Source organism: Myodes glareolus, chromosome 6 (genome assembly GCF_982192425.1).
Source record: "Myodes glareolus chromosome 6, mMyoGla1.1, whole genome shotgun sequence".
NCBI lineage: Eukaryota > Metazoa > Chordata > Mammalia > Rodentia > Cricetidae > Myodes > Myodes glareolus.
In genome coordinates, this window is record NC_142031.1 from 114097204 (window position 1) to 114119421 (window position 22218).

Here is a 22218-nt window from a genome sequence, read left to right on the forward strand (position 1 = left end):
CACCCCCCAGACAGGGTTTCTCTGTAGCTTTGGAGCCTGTCCTGGAACTAGCTCTTGTAGACCAGGCTGGCCTCGAACTCACAAAGATCTGCCTGCCTCTACCTCCCCCCCCCAGTGCTGGGATTAAAGGCGTGGGCCACCACAGTAAATACCGGGGTACTAAGGGAACAGTTATTGCTCATAATTTTTGCTCATAAATGTAGTTTTAAACACTGAAAGTTAAGTTTGAAATCTATTAATAGTTCTTCTAATCTTCATCCCTTCATTGTTTACCTTGTTGGTTAATTGAACCAATTTCGTGTAGCATATACTTTGCTGATTCGCAGGATAAAATAATCTTTCCTTTGACCCCATTCTTCTAATTTAATTTTGGAGTAGCTTTAGATTTACAGGAACTGTGGTAATGTGAAGCATTCCTGTGTACTGTAATGGTTCCAGCAAAATAGCAGTAGACTCTGCTCACTGCTGCTTGTCCCTCAGGCTGCAGCACCTTCTTACTGTCTGCCTGTCTGTGGTGACTGAGGACGGCTGTTGCAGAGTGAAGAGCCATCGCTCAGAAGAGACTGAGCAGTGCCTGCCCTGGCTCACTGACCTGCTGGGTATCCTGAGCCTTCTGTTTCAAGGGGTTTTGCTGGCTGCCTGTGTCCCCAGGTTCCTGTCTCTCAGCAGCATTACCTGTTTGTTTCTTCTGCACCTGAGCTATATTAGTACTGTAGTATTCCTGTTCTCGCTGGCTTTAAGGAATGTTGTTTGTTGTTTTTACTAAGCTGAATTGTTTAAGCTAGCCTTGAACTCTGCCTTCCACTGCCTTAGCCTTCTGACTGCTGAACTATCAGCAGAGGCAGGGACTGGGAGACACCTGAAGAGTCTAAAGAGACCTTTACTGAGGTTCTTGACATTGAAGAAGGGAATTTTAGGACCAGTGAGCATAAAGCAGAGGTGGAATTCATTAAGATTTCTTACGTTTATTCTTTCTTCCTAAGACAGGGTCTCATATGCTCTTCATCCAGCTGTGTAGGCAGGAATGACCTTTAACTCTGGTTCTCTTGTCTCCACCTCCCAAGTGCTGAATGATAGGCACGCACTTCTGTCTCTGACAAGAAAGATTTTTAACAGAGAAACACAGACCTTAAGGGAAACAGAAAGGTGTTTCAGGAAGGCTGTTGTACAATCATGAGCTTCCTACAGGAGCCTCCCATTGGAATGTCTTATTCCTATCTGTGGTTTAGGTACCTTTGCTCGGGAATGTTTTTTGTTTGTTTGCCGTTTTCTTGGGAGTCTCACTCTGTAGCTCAAGACCTGAAATTCATGTGCAGCGCGTCTCCTGAAGGGCACAATCCCTTCCCGTTTCTTTCCTTAAGGAAAATGAGATCATGGAGGAGTACAGCGATTTCTGAGATGTGCTTGACTGCGCATCAGGGTGACAGGATCAGAAACACAGACCAAAAGGTCAAAGGAGTGTTCGTCACAAAACTTAGACTTCTGTGAACAGGGTTTTAATCCTGTTTGAGAATCCAGTTTTGTGGCTGAGAGAGAAAGTTAAACTCAGCGTCCTATGTGCTTTGATCTTAAGCATGATCCCTTGTTATTTTAATACTCTTTTTAAAAATAAAGTTATCGTTTGTTTGGTAAAGTTAAATTTTTACTTCTTTTTCAAAAAAGATTTATTTTTAGTGCTTTTAATTATGTATCTGCATGTGAGTGTGAGAGCACACGGTGCTGAGGAGACCAGAGACCCCAGCGCTCCTGGGAGAACACCCGTGCTCTTCTTAGCTACAGAGCTAGCGCTGCGGCCCCTAGCACTCTTTTTTTTTTTCCTTTGAGGTTTATTTTTGTTTTATGTGTATGAGTGTTTTGCCTGCTTATATATTGGTGTACCTCATGTGTGCAGTGCCCACAAAGACCAAAATGGGGTGGAATCCTCTGGAACTGGAGTTACAAATGATTGTTAGCCTCCATGTGGGTGCTGGGAATTGAACACAGTTTTTCTGCAAGAACAATCAGTGCTCCTGATCCCCGGTCCCTATTTTAATGTTCTTATTTGAAATGTCTCTATTGAAAAGGACTATTGTTCCAAAATATGTAGACGACTTCACAATTGTGTCAAAAGCTTGACTACTGTGAATGAAAGACTTCCACTAGAGGAGGGTGAGGGGCTCCTCTCCTTCCTAGTCCCTCTGATTGTCTCCATCTCTATCTTGCCTCAGGGTCACAGCATTTTCCAGCACACCCTGCTTGTTCTCTGTAGAGGAGATCTGAAGTTAGTTTGCTCTGGACCTTTCCTATCCGGCACTCTTGCTGCAATTAGGTTGCTGGTACTTCACATTCTTCTAGTTTTCCAGCACAGATGAGGGCGAAGGGAATACTGTGTGTTTTCCTGTTGTCATCACCTGGTGATTTCACAGTGCAGCTGTGAGCCAGTAATCGTAGTCACATGATGTGGCATGTCTCTTTTATGGACAAGGCTGACGAATGCTTGCTCTTAGACAGTTTATACAGGATATACTTAACACAGAAACCAGCTACGGACTACTGAAAGGTAAGTTCTTAACATTGAAGAGACATTTTAAACTTCATTAAGCATTGTGGGAATTGTTTGTGCTGAGAAAACAGAAGCCTCCTGTTGGACAGGTTCCTTCCATAGCCATATGGTACAGGATGTAGATTGTACAGGATTGACAAATTACTGTCAAGGACTCCAGAAGTGCTCGCTCATCTTCCATTCATGGAGTATTTGCTCAGTGCTTGCTTGCATTTTCTCAAACTTTACAAGTTAGTGAGATTAAAATATCTTTCAGGGTGCTTAAAAGCCAATGTTTTCTTGGAATATTTTGGGATAGAAATCACCTTTATCTGAGAGAAGGGAAAGGGCATTACATTTCATTGAAAGCCTTAGACTACTTATTTCTCTCCAAAGTTTTTCTTACATTATGGAATGTTTTTTAGGAAAGTTATTTTTTAGCCTCACTTGTTAAATGATTGCGTATACTTTATAGACTATGTTTGAAATAAAGTCAAGTACAAATAGAGTTAGCCAAAATGCCATTCACCAGACCTTATTGCCAACAGCAATTAGCAACAGCCATATAGAGACTAAAAATAGGCATCAGGGTGTATAATAAAGCAGGCCAAGTTTCACCGTTGCTTCAAGTATTTCCATTTGTTCGTCTATATCTTCGTAGTTCTTAAGTACAGTAGTAAGATGATCAAGCTTGCAGCACCCTCCTGGGAGTTTTTCCTTAAGAATTATTTAGTGATTTTTAGAAGTAGAGGACGTTAGGTTGTTTAGTATGTTGTTACGGTCCAGCTGTGATAGGAGATTAGTGGAGATACGCAGTGTCATGTAGATGAGAGTTTAGCAGGCAGATTCAGATGTGTATACTTAGGTTGTTATCCCTGTGCTTTCTTGATTTTATTAACACAGATTTTCTAGTTTCTGGGATTCCACAGTAGTGCCAAGCCAGTCTTGGCCTGGGAAGATGGTGTCTTGCTTCTTAGCCTTTCCCTTCCCCCACCCTATTCTTTTTTTCTTTCTTTCGTCATAGGAAGTGACCTTTCTTCTCCATGGTTTGTGAGAAAGGCTAGAAACCAGCTAAGTCGTTCTGCTTGGCTCTTACTGTTCCTTTTTTTTTTAATATTTATTTATTTATTATGTATACAATATTCTGTCATTGTGTATGCCTGCAGACCAGAAGAGGGCACCAGACCCCATTACAGATGGTTGTGAGCCACCATGTGGTTGCTGGGAATTGAACTCAGGACCTTTGGAAGAGCAGGCAGTGCTCTTAACCTCTGAGCCATCTCTCCAGCCCCCTACTGTTCCTTTTTTTGTTGTTGTTGTTTTCTACAGTGATTTGCATGTTTGAATTTTTTTTTAATTTAGATCAGTTTTCATTCAGAGTTATTCTTCTAGGGCTGTAGGTGCAGCTTAATGTTGATTGGGGCTCTGAGTTCAATAGTTAAATCCTGGCATCACAGGACAAATATATGTTTGATTTCCAAATTGATTTGATTAGAATTGTAAAAGTTCTTTTTTTATTTTAAAAATTTCCTTTCAATATTTTTACTTTGTGTGTGTGTGTGTGTGTGTGTGTGTGTGTGTGTGTGTATACTGTGAATGTGGAAGCCATTTGGTGTCATCTTTAATTGCTCTCCTTCATATTTTTGGAGACTCTGTCCTTACTAAACCAGGAACTCTCTGATTGGTTCATCCAGGTGGCTTGTGAGATCCGGGGATCTGTCTGCCTTTTCTCTGCTTTACCCAGCACTGAGATTGCAATTGTGTAGGACCAAGCTGAGGTCCAGATGCCTTCTCAGTCAGTTTTCACTACCTCCCATGTACTGTGCTCGCATTCTTGATGGTGTCTAAGAGTTCACACTGCTCAGTCCAAATGTCCCATAACTTCTTGAACAGAAATATACTTTAAAAAATTATCCAAGCAAGTAGTTACTAATTGTTAACACAAGGCACTGATCAACATTTGGGTTTGAGAAAATGTAAGAATTCCTGTGTTGTGGGTGGGGTCTTTATAACAACCTTGCTTATACTATGGATACATTGTTTATTGAGATGCCTTCATTTCGCAGATCTGGAACTGCCATTCAGTTTGCGGGTGTCGGGCTTTTCATTTCCCGACCTCTTTATTCGGTCTACTCTCTCAGGTAACCGCAGTTACTCAGCCACTCAGGACCCTTGAATCTCCAGCCTGTTCATTTTTATCCTAGTTCTTCTCTCCTCACACCTTTCTGTCTGGCTTTAATTTGTGGTCTCTCTGCACTATAGTTATCATTCTGTGGATCCTATGCTCACTTCCTCCTCCTGACTGAGAGCAGCTACCAGACCAGTGAAAGGAAAACATAGTCACACTGATCTGTTTCACTGCTTAGCTGTCATTCACTCAACACTGACACCGGTTGTGACTTCATTAAGCATATATATTTCTAACTGAAGTTTTTCACTGTTTGTTTGCCTTGACATTAATTGACCTTCCATATTTGTTTTGACCTTTCTTTTAAATATGTTCAGCCTTGAACATTGATGCCAGGGATAATTGCCAGTAGAGAAGACTTAACAAAGATACAAAACAAAGTCTGTTTTGTGCAGGCTGGACTTGTCATTTGTCAGAATAGATTAGATTTGAATTTCAGGCTTTGATTTTTGTTTGGTTGCTTTAATGCCTGACTAGCAGGTATGTGTTTGCTATGTACCTTTTCTTTGATTATTGATCTGTCTAAGACTGGTATACCTGTTGCTTTCAAGCATTGTTATGGCTAATTATAGAAATGATTGATTTTATAAATGTCTCTTATATACAGTGATTTACCACCTAAAACATGTTTTCAATTAAAACATGGCTGGGGAAATAATAGCTACTTAATAGAGTTGTTAAGAATTAGAACATTTTATTGTCCTTAATTTGGACTGATGTGGCAAGTGGTCTGTGAGGACTCTAGGCAGGTCGGCAAGCCCTGTGGGTGGGCTCTTTGGATAGGAACATCTTTTCATTTTGCACTTAGATGTTTGCAGGCAACCAAGAGGGGGGGGAATACCAAAGATGATTAAACAATACCAAAGCTTAAAGTGGAAAGGACTTTCCTGTTTTCAGCACAGACTATTATTTAATATTAAAAGTTAGGAATTCCTTGAGTTGTCTCTTATTGCTGTTCCAGCATCATTTGTTTACTGTTGTTGAATAAGGTGGTCATGACCTTCATGCAGACAGAGCATTAAGGTATTGCTTGACCCAAACAAATTAGTAGTGATATGTTTAGAAATTCCTAGCATTTGGAAAGCATACTGATAGTTATTAAAGACTTACAGTCTTTGATTACTTTCAACAAATATTTATTATGCTTTGAGCTATACAAATAGCACTACTGAGGAAATACTGTAAGGAATCAGACCACAAGACTCTTGATCTAATGTTTCTCATCTCCCGATATAGAGGAGCTAAAGTGATAAGCTAGAAGAAGAGGTAGCTATGTGTGTAAAAGAAGACCAGGTTTACTATCTAGTGTCTGAATTGCACTTTTAAGGTAGATGCTCTCAGTTTAGGACCTTATTGAGAAGCCCTATCTGAATAGGAAGTAAACAGGTAAAGGAGGCAGCTGTGAAATCACCCAAGGAAAAGTGTTCTAGACAGAGGAAAAAGCCAGCATGCAGTCCTTAAGAGCATGATCGGTGTCCTTCTGACCCATGTGGAGATCTGTATCTAGGAAAAAACAAATCTCAGCTATCCTGGTTTTGGTGTTAAATTATTGAAAGTGAGGTGGAGAATGCTCCTTGTTTTCTCATCCTCTTCAAAGGACTGGTAGAAATGTTTTTCTGAAGGTATACCTTCATGTTTTATGAAGGAGGACGGTTAGCTGTCCAGACTGCCTGGTTTTCCAGAGCAGTGCTCTTCTAAGAACTAGCCCATTGCATCTGAGTTCATAGATATTCTCCACCCCACCTCCAAAAAAGGCATAGGGATCCCACAACGATAGAAATTATAGTTTTTACAAAACTCAAGTAAATTTGTACCCATAGTGGCACACACCAGAGGCTGAGGTAGGCGGATTTCTGTGAGATCAGCCTGGTGTCCACATAGTGAATTCCAGGACAGCCAGGGCTATGTAGAGAGACCCTGTCTCATACAGACAAACAAACAAAAAGTGCATCTATACACATACAGAAAAATTAATATGTGTTAAAATGAAATTATCCTTTAGTGGTAACAATAACCTTATGAGAAACCTACTAGAAGCAAACAAATGAGAACCCCAGTGTCAGTAATTATTTCTTCTTTTGAAATGAGAAGTTCCAGAGACCTTCATTACAGGTTATTGTCATTGTTCCTGGTTACCTTCCTGAACCTGAGTGATACCCTATTACTTAAGACGTTACATATTTGTGTCATAGAACGTGGGGAAATCAGCTGCTACTGACCCGGAGACTTTATCACAACTAGCTAGCTTTCATAAAAATGTTGAGGCTGCTTTCTATGCTCTGGAAAAGAAAAAAAAAGTAGGTACCAGACATACCAGCTGTGAACTCTTCCAGGTAAAGTCATGGTTGGCCTTGCATGACATGCCCACCGGTGCAGCAGTAGCACAAACGTCATGGGGTAACCAGCCACTTTCTTATTGGATTTAAGGACCATACCTGGCACCGTTGTTGGCTGAGAACCTATGGCAGGGGTTGCTCTGCTCGTGGACATACTAAACTGACTCCTGATGATTTTCTGTTATACCCAGAGATTAAGGAACGTCTCAGCCCCCTTACCAGAGAAGTGCTGTGGGACAATGGTCTTTTATCCTGTCACTTGTATTATTTTTAATAAAATGCTGATTGGCCAGTAGCCAGGCAGGAAGTAGAGGTGGGGCAACGAGAATTCTGGGAAGGTGAAAGTTTCAGTCTGCAGTTGTCACCCAGACACATAGGAAGCCAGACACAGAACAAGCAAGATGTGACTGCTATGCTGAAAAAGGTACCAAGCCATGTGGCTAATACAGACAAGAATTATGGGCTGATACAAGTTATAAGAATTAATAAGGGGGGGGGCTGGAGAAATGACTCAGTGGTTAAGAGCACTGACTGATCTTCCAGAGGACCCGGGTTCAATTCCCAGCACCCACATGACAACTCACAACTGTCTGAAAATCCAGTTCCAGGGGATCTGACACCTTCACACCAATGCACATAAAATAAAGATAAATAAATCATAAAAAAAGAATTAATAAGAAGCCTGAGCTACTGGGCCAATCAGTTTATAATTAATGTAGGCCTCTGTGTGATTCTTTGGAACTTAACAACTGCAGAACCAGGTGGGACAAAAACCTCAGTCAAAGAGAAGCTTCTGTTTGTAAATGGGAACTCACAACTGGTCATGTGCAAAGAATAAAATACTACAGAATGTTTAGCTTTCAAGGGAACGTGTATATAACACCCCTACTGCCAAAGCCAAGGGATCATTGTGGAAAGAAGCCAGTGGAAAGAGTTCAACTGAAGTGATGACCGAAAGGAACTAGTGTCCCCTGGACGGTGCTTATGGCAGCGTGCACAAGGCTTGTTAAGTCCAAACCAAACCAAATCCCACATGGAAAGAGGAAGTAGGCAACATGGAAAGAGGAAGTAGGCATGAGATTCTACACCTATCTGAGGTGCTTTTGTCAATGGTTAGCTGCTGGGAGAGGAGGAGACAGATTTCTCTAAGAATGTAGCCCCTGATAAGTCATCTGTGTTCCAGTGGAATGCCACACATCCAAGAATATTTGGGCAGCAAAAATTGATGTTGACAAGTGGCAGGGTGGGGTGGGGGCCAACTTGTTTTTAAAGAGGTTTTTACTGGGGTCTGGGCTTTAACAACTAGTCCAGCTGGCTGCCATATCTCAGGAATCTACCTGTCTTCACGTTCTAAGCCTTGGGATTACAAAGCATGCCACACTCAGTGATTAAGAGTATTACAAATGAGCCAGGTTTGAGTTCCACATCCACATGGTAGTTCACAACCTTTCCCCAAGTCTAGTTCCATGGAATCTGATGCCCGCTTCTGGCCTTCATAGACATCAGACATGCGTGTGGTATGCGTAGATACATGGAGGCAAAATACTCATAAACTAAAACAAATAAATCTAAAAGGAAGGAAGGAAGAAAAAAAACCCTCAAAGCTTTCCATAGTTTCTGGTCTTTTGTTACAGAGGTGCCATGGATCAAACTCAAGTCCTCACACCTGTGCAGCAATTGCTTTAACTGAATTATTTCTGCGGCAGTGGAGGTTTTTGGATTGAAAGGGGAATGATATCAATCTGTATAGTGTTGCCTAGAAAGCAGAAATTTACAGCATAGCTCGAAGGCCAGGAAAACTGGGTTGTCTATGGTGAAGCTGTTAGAAAAATACTTCCCAGGCGATTTTTTTTCAAGGTTCTCATTGGCCTAGAACTTGTCCAAGTGTGCTAGGCTAATTGGCCAGCAAGACACAGGGATCCACTTGTCTGTCCTTCGTAGAGCTAGGACTGAAAGTGTGCAGCCACATCCAGAGTAAACCTAGATCTTTACAACAGCGCTCTCCATACCCTTTGAAGGATGCTGAAAATCAGGCTGAAGAGATGCAAACATCAGTGTCCACCTGTGGTATAGAGTTGTTTTGCTGGGACATTTGTATCCTGGGACTGTGAAGGGCTTGGCTGATGTTCATGTCAACTTACTATGTGTGGATTGAGGAGAGCTGTGTTTAAATGTTAGTTTTGTTACATAGTTGACATGGATTAAAGCGACGTGCCTATGGCCTGACTTCAGCATTCCATGGCCTTCTGAACACGCTGTGCTTTTTTTTTTCTCAAAGTTTATTAAAATACAAAAGTCTCCATTTCCGCCCCTCCTCCCAACACCCTCCCACTCCCCCCACTCCCTTCCCTCCTCCCTCTTCATCCCCAAGAGCAGTCAGGGTCTCCCGCCCCGGCCCCATGGGTAGCTCAAGCTCCTCCCCCCTCCCTCCAGGTCCAGGAAGGTGAGCATCCAAACAGACTGGATCCCAAAAATTCAGTATATGCAGAGGAAACAAGTCCCAGTGTCATTGTCAATGGCTTTTCAGAAAGACTCCGGGCCAGCCACATTCAGAGAATCCGGCCTCATTCAGAAAATCTGGCTGGATCACGTGCTTGCTCAGTCCCAGTCAACTGGCCTTGGTGAACTCTCATTAGATCAGTCCCCTTGTATCAGTGGGTGATCGTACCCCTCGCGGTCCTGATTTCCTTTTTCATGTTCTTCCTCCTTCTGCTCCTCATTTGGACCTTGGGGGACTCAGTCCGGTGCTCCAATGTGGGTCTCCGTCTGTATCGCCATCCATCGTCGGATGTGCTGTTTGCTTATTAGTTGCCTGATCCTGAGCCAAGGCAGTTAAAATATCTTTCTTAGTTGGAACTCAGAGTTTGCCTTAAAGCTCACTATACTCTCTCTTCCCATGCTGTTGCAAATTGTGACTTGTTTTTCCTGATGAAGGCTTTTTGAACTTTTCTTCCAAAGCATTTCCTTGCACTTACATTTTTCATGTATGTATTTAGTTTTAAAGGTACTTCCAGCTGACAGGGAAGCTAATTGGCACCCTAAGTCCATTTAGTCACTACCCTCTTTTATTAGTATTATCATTTTGGTTTTACTTTAATTACTTTTGTTTTTTAAGTGGACTTGTGAAATATCTAGTAGGTCTTAGTAGGCAAATAATTTCAGAACAGTTGTTTACCATCTAGGCTGAGGGCATAATCTTGTTCAGGAAGCTTAATGTTTAAAGTGAGGTTTACTAATTAATTTGCTTTGTCTTGTTTTTTTAGGGATGATTTTTTTAAATGGCTGTAGAAATAAGTAATTTATAAGTTGCATCTTCGTGCCTACACCTATATGCACGGGTTTCTGATAATAGCGTCTCATCCTCAGTTCACTTGGAATGTTTTATGTGTGCTGCTACTTGACATGATATTTTGTTCTGAGTTTGTTTTACAAGACAGCCCTAAGGAGAGAGAACAGTTACTGCAGCTCCTTCTCGACAGCACTGTTAGAACTGGGTTAGTTTAGGTCAGTTCTGACCAGACGGCTCTGGGGTAGAAAGTAGGACTTTCCTTTTCAGACTGGTTATGGGTTTGTTTGTTTGTTTTCCCCAGGGTAGAGGTGGGGAAGGGCCCTGTCTTTTATTTTTGAGTCAAGGTCTCACTTTATAGACCAGGCTTGGAATTCACTATGTAGCACAGGCTGGCCGTGAACTCAGATGGTCATTTTGCTTTCGCCTCCCAAGTACTGGGATTATGAGCTGCCACTCCTGGTATCTGGAAGAGACTTCTTGTGCTGTGATGGCACGTGCAGTTCTTGTATTCTAGTCATGCAAAGCTAAAACTTAAAAACAGTGGCCAAACGAAAAGCGGCCCAGAGCAAAGGTGAAGTAGTGTTCATTAACAGGGCGGGTGGATATGTCAGCTCTTTTGTTGCTTTGTTTTTCTAAGTGAGCAGATGTTCACAGTGGGTAGTTAGGGTGGTTTGGAAATCAGTGAGGGTGTTCAGTAGCTGACTGAGGAGTGTGCTGGAGGCTCTAACATGCCTTTCTTTCTTTTTTAGGAAACTGAAAATGGCCCTTGAGCTATGCTAGGTCTATAATGGGAAGTGTCACAGTTCGATATTTTTGTTATGGGTGCCTTTTTACATCTGCTACCTGGACAGTTCTGCTTTTCATTTATTTCAACTTCAGTGAAGTGACTCAGCCCCTTAAAAATGTGCCCATCAAGGGGTCTGGGCCCCATGGACCATTTCCCAAAAAATTCTACCCACGTTTTACTCGAAGTCCAGGTCGAATATTAGATCCACAGTTTAGAGCAAACCGAATGGATGATTTGATGAATAATCACCTTGAAGATTCAGATAAAGGCCTCTCAAAATCCTCCTCTGAACTCGGTAAGTAATGTCTGTTCTCTTTAAATCGTGATGCTCAGGATTAGAAATGTCCTATTTATTGTTCCCATTAGATCTGTACAGGAGCTGCTGACCTTTTCAGCTATTGTTTAGTCTGAACCAAAGCTCTTAGGAACCCTTTTTATACAAAAGCTTATGTGTGAATTTTTATGGGGCATGGGTTCATATATAAACTTGATGAGACTTGGGCATACTGAAGTCCATTGGGATTTAATAATCTATTTCTCATAGGGAACATTATCAGTATTTCTCTGGTCACAGACAATTTGTCTTGTGAATGTAGTAAAATGTGGGGTTTTTGTTAGTTCATTTATTTGTTATTTTGGGACAGGGTCTCACTATGTATCTAAGCTGGCCTGGAATTCCCTATGTAGTCCAGGATACAGATCTGCCTGCCTCTGTCTCCTGATTGTTGGTATTAAAGCTCCGTGTGCCAGCCACAGTAAAGTGTTCTTAAAAATAATGGTTTTGAGCAAGTTCTCATGCTTAGGTCACACTTAGTTTGCATTAAGTTGATAAGAATCTTTCAGCCTCAGCTTACACATTTGAAACCTGAAACTGCAGACAGCCAATTTGAAAAATACAGTGATATAATCTGATACAATTGCGAAATCAGGCTTCTGGGGATCATCACATCATAGTGGCTGTTGATCATCTTTCCAGACCCAAGACACTGACTGTAACTTCTCTCTTTCAGGCATGATTTTCAATGAACGTGATCAGGAATTGAGAGACCTGGGTTACCAGAAACATGCCTTTAATATGCTTATTAGTAACCGCTTGGGATACCACAGAGATGTGCCAGACACCAGGAATGCAGAGTATGGTCCTTTTGGCTTCTGATGAGTTCCAGTGACAGTGCTTTATCCCTAGTGAGAGCAAGCAAGGGCAGTGTCCAGATTTTGCACTTAGTATTTGTCATGCCAGAACAGTGACCTGATCCCACCCCTACCACCCTTGCAGCACTGTGGTCTGCGAGTGTAATGATGCAGTCTTAGAGCTGGCTGTGTGTCTTCGTTCATTCCAACTCAATAACCTGAACCTAGACTTCAAAAAAAAAAAAATCATTATTGCACTTATGGAAACAAGGGATTAAAACTAGTGAATTACTACTTTTTTCGTATTGTTTTGTATTTTATTAGTTTCTTTCTTTCAATGGCCTTTTGTTCTTCTAATCAGTCGTTGCACAGACAGATGTTTGTTGAGCACCTTCAGTTTGTCATGCAATACAAAGGCCTTGGACAGAATAAGATGTAGCCCTAGGTTCACAGGGCTCAGTCTGTTTTGGGCAGGTGAGGAAAGAAGTTATTGCAGTAGCATTAGGTAGGGCTCAGATGGGACTGGTGGAGTGGTCTCTGCAGCCAGGAGGCCTTTCACCTGTAGGTACAGCACAGAGAGGGTTCTGAAGTATGTGTGGCATGTTGAAGGGACCGACCCTCATCCACTCTGGCTATGGTAGGAGTTTGCACGAGGCAGTCACTAGGTAGAACAGACACTGGAGGGCTGTGAGGCTGAAGGAAAGAAGTCAGGACCTTGGAATTTACTCTTCAGTAACTTTGTTGTTGCTCAAAACCACCTATCAAGTAGCTACTGTGTCCATGGAAACTTTTCTGTCATCTGAGAATATCACAGTTTACTCAAATCTTTTGTACGTTATTAGGCAAAAACTAAAACTTTCAAAGACGAAGTTTTATTATTGTGTTTCCACTTGAAACCTCATTAAGAAGCTGGGTATCAGCTTCAGAGTGCTACACATGCAGTAACTTCATGAAAAACAACTCACTATGTAACTTCTACCAAAGAGAAGAAAGCACATTTTAAAGACAACATTACTAATGTGATGTAAAGCAAAGAATTAGTCGCAGTGTTTTCGTGAATGCCTACAACCTGCTGTCATACCAGAAAGAAGATGAGCAAAATGGCAGGAAATGGGCCAAGACATCTGAGCCTCCTAAAATACCAGATTTTCTTGTTTTGATTGTTAAAGGTGTAGAAGAAAGTCCTACCCGACTGACCTCCCAACTGCTAGTGTTGTCATCTGTTTCTACAACGAAGCCTTCTCTGCCTTGCTGCGGACTGTGCACAGTGTTGTGGACCGCACGCCAGCACACATTCTTCATGAGATCATCCTTGTGGATGACAACAGTGACTTTGGTAAGTGTTGCTGTGAGTGGGTACAGTTCATCAGGGCGCCTAGTCACTGGTGCAGGCACAGCTGAGCTTCAGCCTGCCCACTGGTTAGAGAATGGTTTTGCTGAAGTCCTTTATCTTTACAGTCTGTTCACAGTGTTACCAGATTTGCCCCTGGGGAATTTACCCTTGGCTTGCTTTTAAAAATGTCCATTATGGATTAAGCTCAAATTCATAGGAAGTTCTCAAGACTTCCATTTGCCCTTTGACCAATTTCCCACATTCATTCTTTTATACTCACAATACAGTGTAGAAAACAGAATTCCACAATGGAGAAGTGTCAGTTTATCCTGCATGAAGATTGTTGTGAGCACCAGCAGAGTCTTGAGCACCCAGCAGTCCTGGTGCTCCCCAGGTGCTCTGTGTTTGTGTCCCTTTGACCCTTCCCTGGTGTCTGGGGACCTCTTTGTCATTTCAAAAGTGTAATATAGATGGATATGCAGCATGTGCCCTTTTGGAACTGGCACTTTTTACTTGGCACAGTGCCGTGTGCCATGCTCCTAGAGTAAGTCTGCTACGTCAGTCGTTCCCAGAGTAGACTGCATTCACAAAGCTCTTAAATGGTATCTAAATGCCAGTTTTCTTAGAATCACTATGTATTTTACATGCCTTTCTTTAACTGTCGATTTTAGCAAAGAAAAGCTTTCTATTGTTTGCTCCCATTCACCTCTCAACCTCCCTTAAGCTGCGTGGGGATCCATTTTACAGAGATGGAGATGGAAGAGTACGGGACTTTTGTTTAGGATAATTTTGAGTAGGTAGAGTTGAAGTTATTCTTAATCTGCCAGGCTTCCAGCCTTTTCCCTGAACCACAGCACTGCAGATCCAGTGATGGGGTGGCACGGAAACGTTTTCCATGCACTCAACAACTTTTTAGACCTACAGCTTCAGTAGAGCTGCATACCAGTATATGAATGAACTGATGAATGAACACAACCCATGAGACCGTAATACTTAAACCTGGGTAAATATAGAAACTTTATGGGAGAAATTTTGGGAAGGTTCATAGACATCAAAACTTAGCTTTTTGTTTGATTGTTTTGTTTTCATTGTTTTTGAGACAGGGTCTTTTTTTGTAGTTTTTGTTGTCCTAGAACTATGTAGAACCAGGCTGGCCTTGAACTCAAGAAATCTACCTGTCTCTGCTACCCAAGTGCTGGGGTTAAAGGTGTGCAACACCACATCTGGTTTTTTTTCCTTTCCTTTCCTTCCCTTCCCCTTCCCCTTTCCCTTCCTCTTTCTTTCTTTCTTTCTTTCTTTCTTTCTTTCTTTCTTTCTTTCTTTTATCTTCTTTCTTCCTTTCTTTCTTTCTTCTATCTTTCTTTTTTATTTTATTTTTTTAAAGACAAGAGCCTCTCTTTATTCTAGGCTGGCCTCAAGTTTACTATCAAGCCTAAGCGGACATTGAATTGCAGTCAAGAGCCTTCATGTATGACTTCATTTCAGATATTGTCTATGGAAACACACATCTAAGGCAGCTTTTCCTCTTGGCTAGTCCCAACTTTCATTCTGGGTTTCTTTTTTCTCCTACAGAGGATGCTAGGATATTTTACAATGAGTCTAACACATTTTTTTGATAACTTGTAGATCTTGGCTTACATGGCAGATATGATTTTAGAAATGGTTATAAGATGCCTTTGTGGATGTTTTATATGGTGAGTAATTATGGAACTGTTCTTTTCAGATGATTTAAAAGGAGAGCTAGATGAGTACATCCAAAGATACCTGCCTGCAAAAGTCAAGGTCATAAGAAATAGGAAACGTGAGGGATTGATCCGGGGAAGAATGATCGGAGCAGCCCATGCTACAGGTATATCTGTGCCATGACTCTGTTTTGGTGGACACCTACAGTGGTCCACAAAAAGCTATATGTCTTAGTTACTGTTCTGTTGCTGTGAAGAGACACCATGAGCAAGGCGGCTTATAAAGAAAGTATTAGTTTAGGGCTTACAGGCTCAGTGGGTTAGTCTAGGGCTGTTGTCGCACTGGCGCAGGGGCTGAAAGCGTCCATCTGATCCCTAAGCACAAGACAGGGACAGAACTAATTAGGCATGGACTGGCATGGTGTTTGAGACCTCACACCTCCAATGACACACCTGAAGTGTTCCAGTGGGAACCAAGCATTTGAACATGAGCCTGCGGGCCATTCTCACTCAGTCCACTACACCATGTTTTATTGACTGTTGCCCAAAGGAATGAAGGAGCTTGTTCACTTTGGAAAGATTGTGTAACTCTGACCTGCCGCCCTAAAGCACAGAGTACAAAAATTGCTGCTAGAGCACTCACTGGCCTGATTCTATAGTGGCCTTTTGGTTAATTATTGGCCTCTAAAATAGGTTTCTGATCTTACTGCTCACTCATAAGAAGCAAAGTCCAAGCTGACAAGTAACTGAACTTCTAAAAATCTCATATAGAAACAAACTCCAAACTGCTTGACTTGAGTTATGCTAATAGTTGTTAGTATGGAGTGTACCTCTTTAGAGTCAGAGTCAGAGTCAGGATTTAACTTGGTAAATAGGATTGGTTTCCATAGCTATAAACAGTGTTTAAAACTCATAGCATGAAGGGGGTGGTTGTTCCTGGGAGGTTTTCAGGCCTTTCCATCATGTGCTACACACTAATCTCACCCTAAAAGCAAAGAACAGCTACAGAGCCAGTCTTCTGTAGGGAATACACACCAGTGACTCTGGTGCTTCTTCTGTGGCCCTTTGTTTTGATCCCAGGCTGGCTTCATACTTGTGTAGCCGAGGATGATTTTGAACTCAGGGTCCCTGCCTCTACCTCCCAAGTACTGGGATTATAGACATGTATTTTCATACCTGTCTTATCTCTTTTTATGCTTACCTTGAAAAATAGAGTTACTAGGTTGGCATTCCTGATTTTCTTTTATTGATCTTGACTAAAACATGTTCCTTTAAAAAATATACATGAAAACTGGGCGGTGGTGGTGCATGCTTTTAATCCCAGCACTTGGGAGGCAGAGGCAGGGGGATCTCTGAGTTCAAGGCCAGCCTGGTTTACTAGAGCTAGTTCCAGGACAGGCTCCAAAACACAGAGAAACCCTGTCTTGGGGGGAGGGGGAGGAAAAAATACAAGCGAATCTGTTTAAAGTAGCTCATAAGGGGGCTGGAGAGGTGGCTCAGTGGTTAAGAGCACTGGCTGCTCTTCCAAAGATCCTGAGTTCAATTCACAGCAGCCACATGGTGACTCACAACCATCTGTAATGAGATCTGATGCCCTGTTCTGGTCTGAAGGCATACATGCAGGAAGATAATAAATAAATAAACCTTAAAAAAAAATAAAGCAGCTCATGAGCATATCAGGAGTCCTGAGGGCAGCTTGAGAAGTCCTGACTTGAGTCTTTCCCTCAGAGTAATGCCGACTTATTCCTGCTGTGAACAGCTCTGCTTCAGATCGGCCTTATCCCCCAGGGTCTGTGATAATCAACGCTGGGCACTTGCTGGACTTGGTTGGAATTTGAACTTTTTCTTTAAAAACCTACTGTGACCTGAAGCAGCAGACAGGAAAGGAGAGCAGCCCCTCTGTGATCAGTCAGATCCAGTGCCCTTAGGTCAGAGTGAAACACCTACTTCTCCAGGGCTTTAACCAAGGGAAGTTGGCTGTGCTGGGTCATTGAAGATGTGAGCTGCAGAAAAGTGCCATTTGAGCCACTCTACTGCTGCAGTGCATAGTCACTGTTGCTACATGATATGATTGTCGTCGTTCAGATATGGCATAGGATCTGTCAGGTTCAAGCCTGTTTGAGATTGCTATGGCAAATTTGGTGTACCCAGATGGAACCTTACTGCATTTAGTTAATTGACTTGGCTTCATTTGGGAAAAGTACTTTCAGAATTCTGAAAAATGCTTTCAGAATTAAGGAAAGCTATGAAGACATTTCTCCTTAAAGAATCCCTGCCCTCATTTCCTGCCGAGCTCCGATGGTGCTGAGGTGTTAACACTCTGTGTTAGGTAACAGCTAGACCTTTTATGTCCACATTGAGCTTTGGGCAGACGGAGCTATGTGACTAATTTGCTGTCATCATTGAAAACTTATTTTTTGTCAATAATTTATGTTATAGTCATGTAAAATCTGTTCTGGTGCTTATTTAGAATAATCCTGCTCTTTGAAATAATAAGTTTCTCAAATTTGGAGTTTTATCAAAATTAACAGTTCTCAACCTTGTTCACCTTTATCAATAAGCAGCAAAGATAACAGGATGAGTCTGAGTGAATCCCTTAGAGCCCGTGGGATTTAAGAAGTGAGCTGGAGGTAGTGCAGTGGACAGTCCAGGGGAGAAGGGTGACGTGTATGGATGGTATCCCACTGTGGTTGGCACAGCAGTCTGTATTCTGTCCTTCAGGCCGTGCTCCTCTTTCAAGGAAGTTGCCATAGTTTAGTGGTTACTGGTGACAGTGCAGTTGAGGACGCTAAGGTAGGAGTGTAGTAACGTAGATACTTCGAGTGAAATGACGCCACACAACTGGCCAATGTCACTCCACCAGAACGCATTGGCTCTGGCTGTCGCTGGGAAGGGAGGAGTCTCCTGAGTTAACTGGCAGCTTGTTGGGGTCGTGCATGTAGTTTGTAGCCTCTCCATGACAGTGTACATTCCAGAGAAAACTCTTGGCCAAAGGATTCTTTCCCTGAGAATAGTTTCTTGATGGGGGTGGTCATATGAGTTACCACTCCCTCATCTTCTCCCTTCACCTCCCCAGGAGAAGTCCTGGTGTTCCTAGACAGCCACTGTGAGGTGAATGTGATGTGGTTGCAGCCCTTGCTGGCCGTCATCCTTGAGGATCCACACACTGTGGTGTGCCCCGTGATCGACATCATCAGTGCTGACACACTTGCCTACAGCTCATCCCCAGTGGTGCGGGGAGGTTTCAACTGGGGGCTGCACTTCAAGTGGGATTTAGTTCCTGTATCTGAGCTGGGAGGAGCTGATGGAGCCACTGCACCAATAAGGTAAGAGAGGTTGACAGAGTCTATTAAGAAAAGAACAGTCGCCGCGCGCACACGTGCCTTTAATCCCAGCACTCGGGAGGCAGAGGCAGGCAGATCTCTGTGAGTTCGAGGCCAGCCTGGGATACAAGAGCTAGTTCCAGGACAGGCTCTAAAGCTACAGAGAAACCCTGTCTTAAAAAAAAAATAAAAAGAAAAAGAACAGTCTATTAAGGAAAATTTCTCCTTTGCAAGGGACAAAGGTCTTAACTTACCTAGTTTAAAGAAAAAATGAAGCTAGGTGCTACAAAGAGACCCTATCTCAAAAACACAACAAATTTTGTTTCTGTTTTTTGTTTGTCTTTGAGACAGGATTTATCTCTTCCGGCTATCCTGGAACTCATTCTGTAGACCAGGCTGGCTCCACCTGCCTCTGCTTCCCGCATGCTGGGATTAAAGGTGTGCGTCACTGTGCCTGGATCAGCAAGCGGTATAGTTTTCTGTAAACGCAACCCAGAGTTAGAGTAAGAAACTGTCAGTGTCCATAGTGCTGTGTAGTTTGTAGAGGGAATAGGTAATGTTTCCTGGGATAGTATGGGTGCCCCCGTGCGCTGGGTCTTATCTCTTTGTCTGAGTCTAGAAGTGTTTTTTTGTTGTATTTTGGAATATTTGAGTATCCATAGTTGGATATTTTGAGATGAGACCCAAGTCTTAACTGTGTAATGCAGTTGTATTTCTTATTTTTGCACAAAACCTGAAGGTAACTTGATGCAGCCTTCAGGAACCTTGGTTGCAAACAAGAAGTCATGTTAGTCTTTTTTAATTTTTCATACAATATATTTTGGTCATATTCTTTCCCCTCACCAACTCCTCCAAAATCTCCCTCCCTACCCATCCAGCTTCATATTCTTTCTTAAAAAACAAACTCAAGAACAAAACAAAGCACATACAAAAATACCCACACCTCCCCAAAGAGTCCTGCTTTGGGTGTGGTTGATATACCCAGTGTTACAGTATTGAAAAAAAAATGATTTTCTCTTTCCCAGCAACTATCAGTTGCAAATACAGTCTAGACTGTCTTGTTTCGAATTCCTTTAAAGATGCTTTCTTTCAAAGTGTTTTTCAGACATGTATAAATAGGTTTTGTTTTGTTTTTTTAAAGACAGATGGGGCTCATGTCTCATATAACTGCCATACATGCAGGATTGGGGATTGAAGCTAGGGATTTCTGCCTGCTCTACAAGTCCCCTTACCAACTGAGCCACGTGTAGTCCGTGTATAAGTAGCTTTTACAGGATCTAGTTTTCTCCAAAGCTTTCAATCTTCTCTTTTTTTCTTTGAGTATATGGAGCAGTTTTCAAGTCTGTTAACTTCATAATTAAAACTTTCACATCTCTTTTTGTTATAGACTGTTTCTCTTTTTCTGTGGTTTATTTACCTTCCTGGTTTCCTGATTATTTATCTGTCTGCTCTTTTGTTAGACAATTCTAGAGTCCTTGTTGAGTATTCTCTTCTGTAGAACCCACTCATGAATCCCAGCTCCTGGTCAGGAGGTCAGATGTCTGGAAGTTGGGATTAAGCCTTTGAGTAGTGCCTGCTATGGCTTTTCTCATTGCAGGACAGGGTGCTGCACCCTCAGCGTTGTCCACTGTTGGCAGGCTGCTATGGGGAAGGGACGCATGGAGGGAGAGACCCTCATGTGTTTTAGGAGTTAACAGAATCCTTGGGCTCAAACCAGATGCCAGTTGTGGCCCCCGTCTACCCTATTCATGTGCCAAGTATGATAGCTCTAAACATCTAGAGTTCTAAAAAATGCTCTAATGTGGATATCACTGCTGGCACAGTCATCCACTTGAGAGCCCTGCTGACAACTCAAAACTGAGTGTGTCTATCTATGGCAGGCCCTGGAGTCAGTTTCTGTAGTGTCTCCACTAGGCCCATCCAAAGGAATTCTGGTCATTTGAGTTGAGTTTCTAACTTGGTCACAGTAAAAGTACTTTGATACTTAGAAATAATGTGCCCTTATGACAGATACTTAATATAGCCCCAGCAATCCAGAAATTTCAAGTATGTGGCCTAGCTTGTTCCCTATTAGATGAAAATGTTACCTTTTTATCCGTTGTCCTTTTATTGTTTACCTTTTCTCTAATGACAGCTAATCTACTGTGTCCCAGAGTCGCAGCAGCTTTGTAAACAAAAGGTAACTGGTTCTGTTGAATGAGCTCAGGCTGTGGTCTTTTTTTTTCTAGGTCACCTACAATGGCTGGAGGATTGTTTGCAATGAACAGACAGTATTTCAATGACCTTGGACAGTATGATAGTGGCATGGATATCTGGGGAGGAGAAAATCTGGAAATCTCATTTCGGGTATTTGATTTTATGTGTGTTCTGTTATTAAATTGTCTGTAATGGAATATAATTGCAGTTTGGGGCAAAGCGAACCTTCTGAGCAGGTAGGCCCTCACCACCACACCTGGACCTGTCCACAGAGTCCCCGTCAGCCCACAGCACAGTATTTATACACACCTCCACAGTGCTTTAAAGGGCAGTTTTCTCCAAATCTTTTTCAGGTTGAAAGTTTATATAGATATCATTAGTTCAGTTTTCTTTTATTCTTTCTTCTTAGCAAAAGTAAATGAAGCCCATAAATGTTAAATGTATATACACTCTCAGAGATGCCATGGCATGCATATTTTTTTTTAAATTTTATTACTGTTTAATTTTATTCATTATTTTGTTTTATCCTTTATAACTTTTTTCTCTTTTTTATTAAGAATTTTTTAATATAGTTTTTTTTTCTCATTTTACATGGCTATCCTTGTTCCTACTCCCAACCCCTCCTCCCGCTTCCTCCAACTTCCTTCCACCCCACCTCCCCATGGGGGGGTCAACAAAGTCTGACACTTCAGTTCAAGGCAAGACCAAGGCCCTTCCCCCTATCTAGGCTGAGCAAGGTATCCCTCCAAAAAGAATGTGCTCCTAGATGCCAGTTCAAGTACTAGGGATAAACCCTGGTCCCACTGCCAGTGTCCCCACAGATGATCTAAGACTCACAACTGCCCCCCACATTTAGTGGGCCTGGTTTGCTCCTATGCAGGTTCACCTGCTATCCGTCCAGAGTCGGTGAGCTCTCACTAGCTCAGGTCAGCTGTCTCTGTGGGTGTCACCATCATGGGCTTGAACTCTTTACTCATAAATTATTGCTTCTCCCTCTCTCGGGCTGGTCTCAGGTAGCTCAGCCAGTGCTTCCCTGTGGATCTCTGGATCTGCTTCCATCAGTTGCTGGATGAAGGTTCTATGATGATGATTAAGGTAGTCATCAGTCTGATTACAGGGGAAGGCCAATTTAGGCATCCTCTCCACTGTTGCTTAGAGTCTTAGCTGGGGTCATCCTTGTGGATTCCTGGGAATTTCCCTAGTGCCATGTTTCTCCATAACCCTTTAATGGCTCCCTTAATCAGGATATCTCTTTCTTTCTCTTGTTACTTTCATTTCCCCTTCTTGAGTATCCCATTCCCTCATGTTCTCCTCTTCCATCTCTTGTAATGTGTTGGTTATGATTGCATCCTTAGTTCCTTTTCTTTTACCCAGATTTTCCACTTCAGAATTCTATGTTTTCTTTATTCCCTCTATCCGTTTTCAAGTCCTG

General features: G+C 42.2%; 1 protein-coding gene across 5 annotated transcripts in view; it reads left to right on the top strand.

Moving 5' to 3' along the window:
• The window catches only part of Galnt11 (polypeptide N-acetylgalactosaminyltransferase 11), a 36304-nt gene that overhangs the window by 4133 nt on the left and 9953 nt on the right, over positions 1-22218 (top strand). For 2 of the 5 annotated variants that reach the window (XM_087907523.1, XM_048440214.3), the window contains exons 2-7: positions 11084-11416; positions 12132-12255; positions 13422-13588; positions 15309-15434; positions 18344-18593; positions 20819-20936. In XM_087907523.1, the coding sequence (XP_087763649.1) occupies positions 11122-11416; positions 12132-12255; positions 13422-13588; positions 15309-15434; positions 18344-18593; positions 20819-20936 (1080 nt within the window). In that variant the 5' untranslated portion in view covers positions 11084-11121. Of the gene's footprint in view, positions 1-2397; positions 2540-4602; positions 4663-10968; positions 11417-12131; positions 12256-13421; positions 13589-15308; positions 15435-18343; positions 18594-20818; positions 20937-22218 lie in introns of those variants that run through there. The other 3 variants (XM_048440217.3, XM_048440215.3, XM_085691124.2) reach the window with 3 other exon arrangements.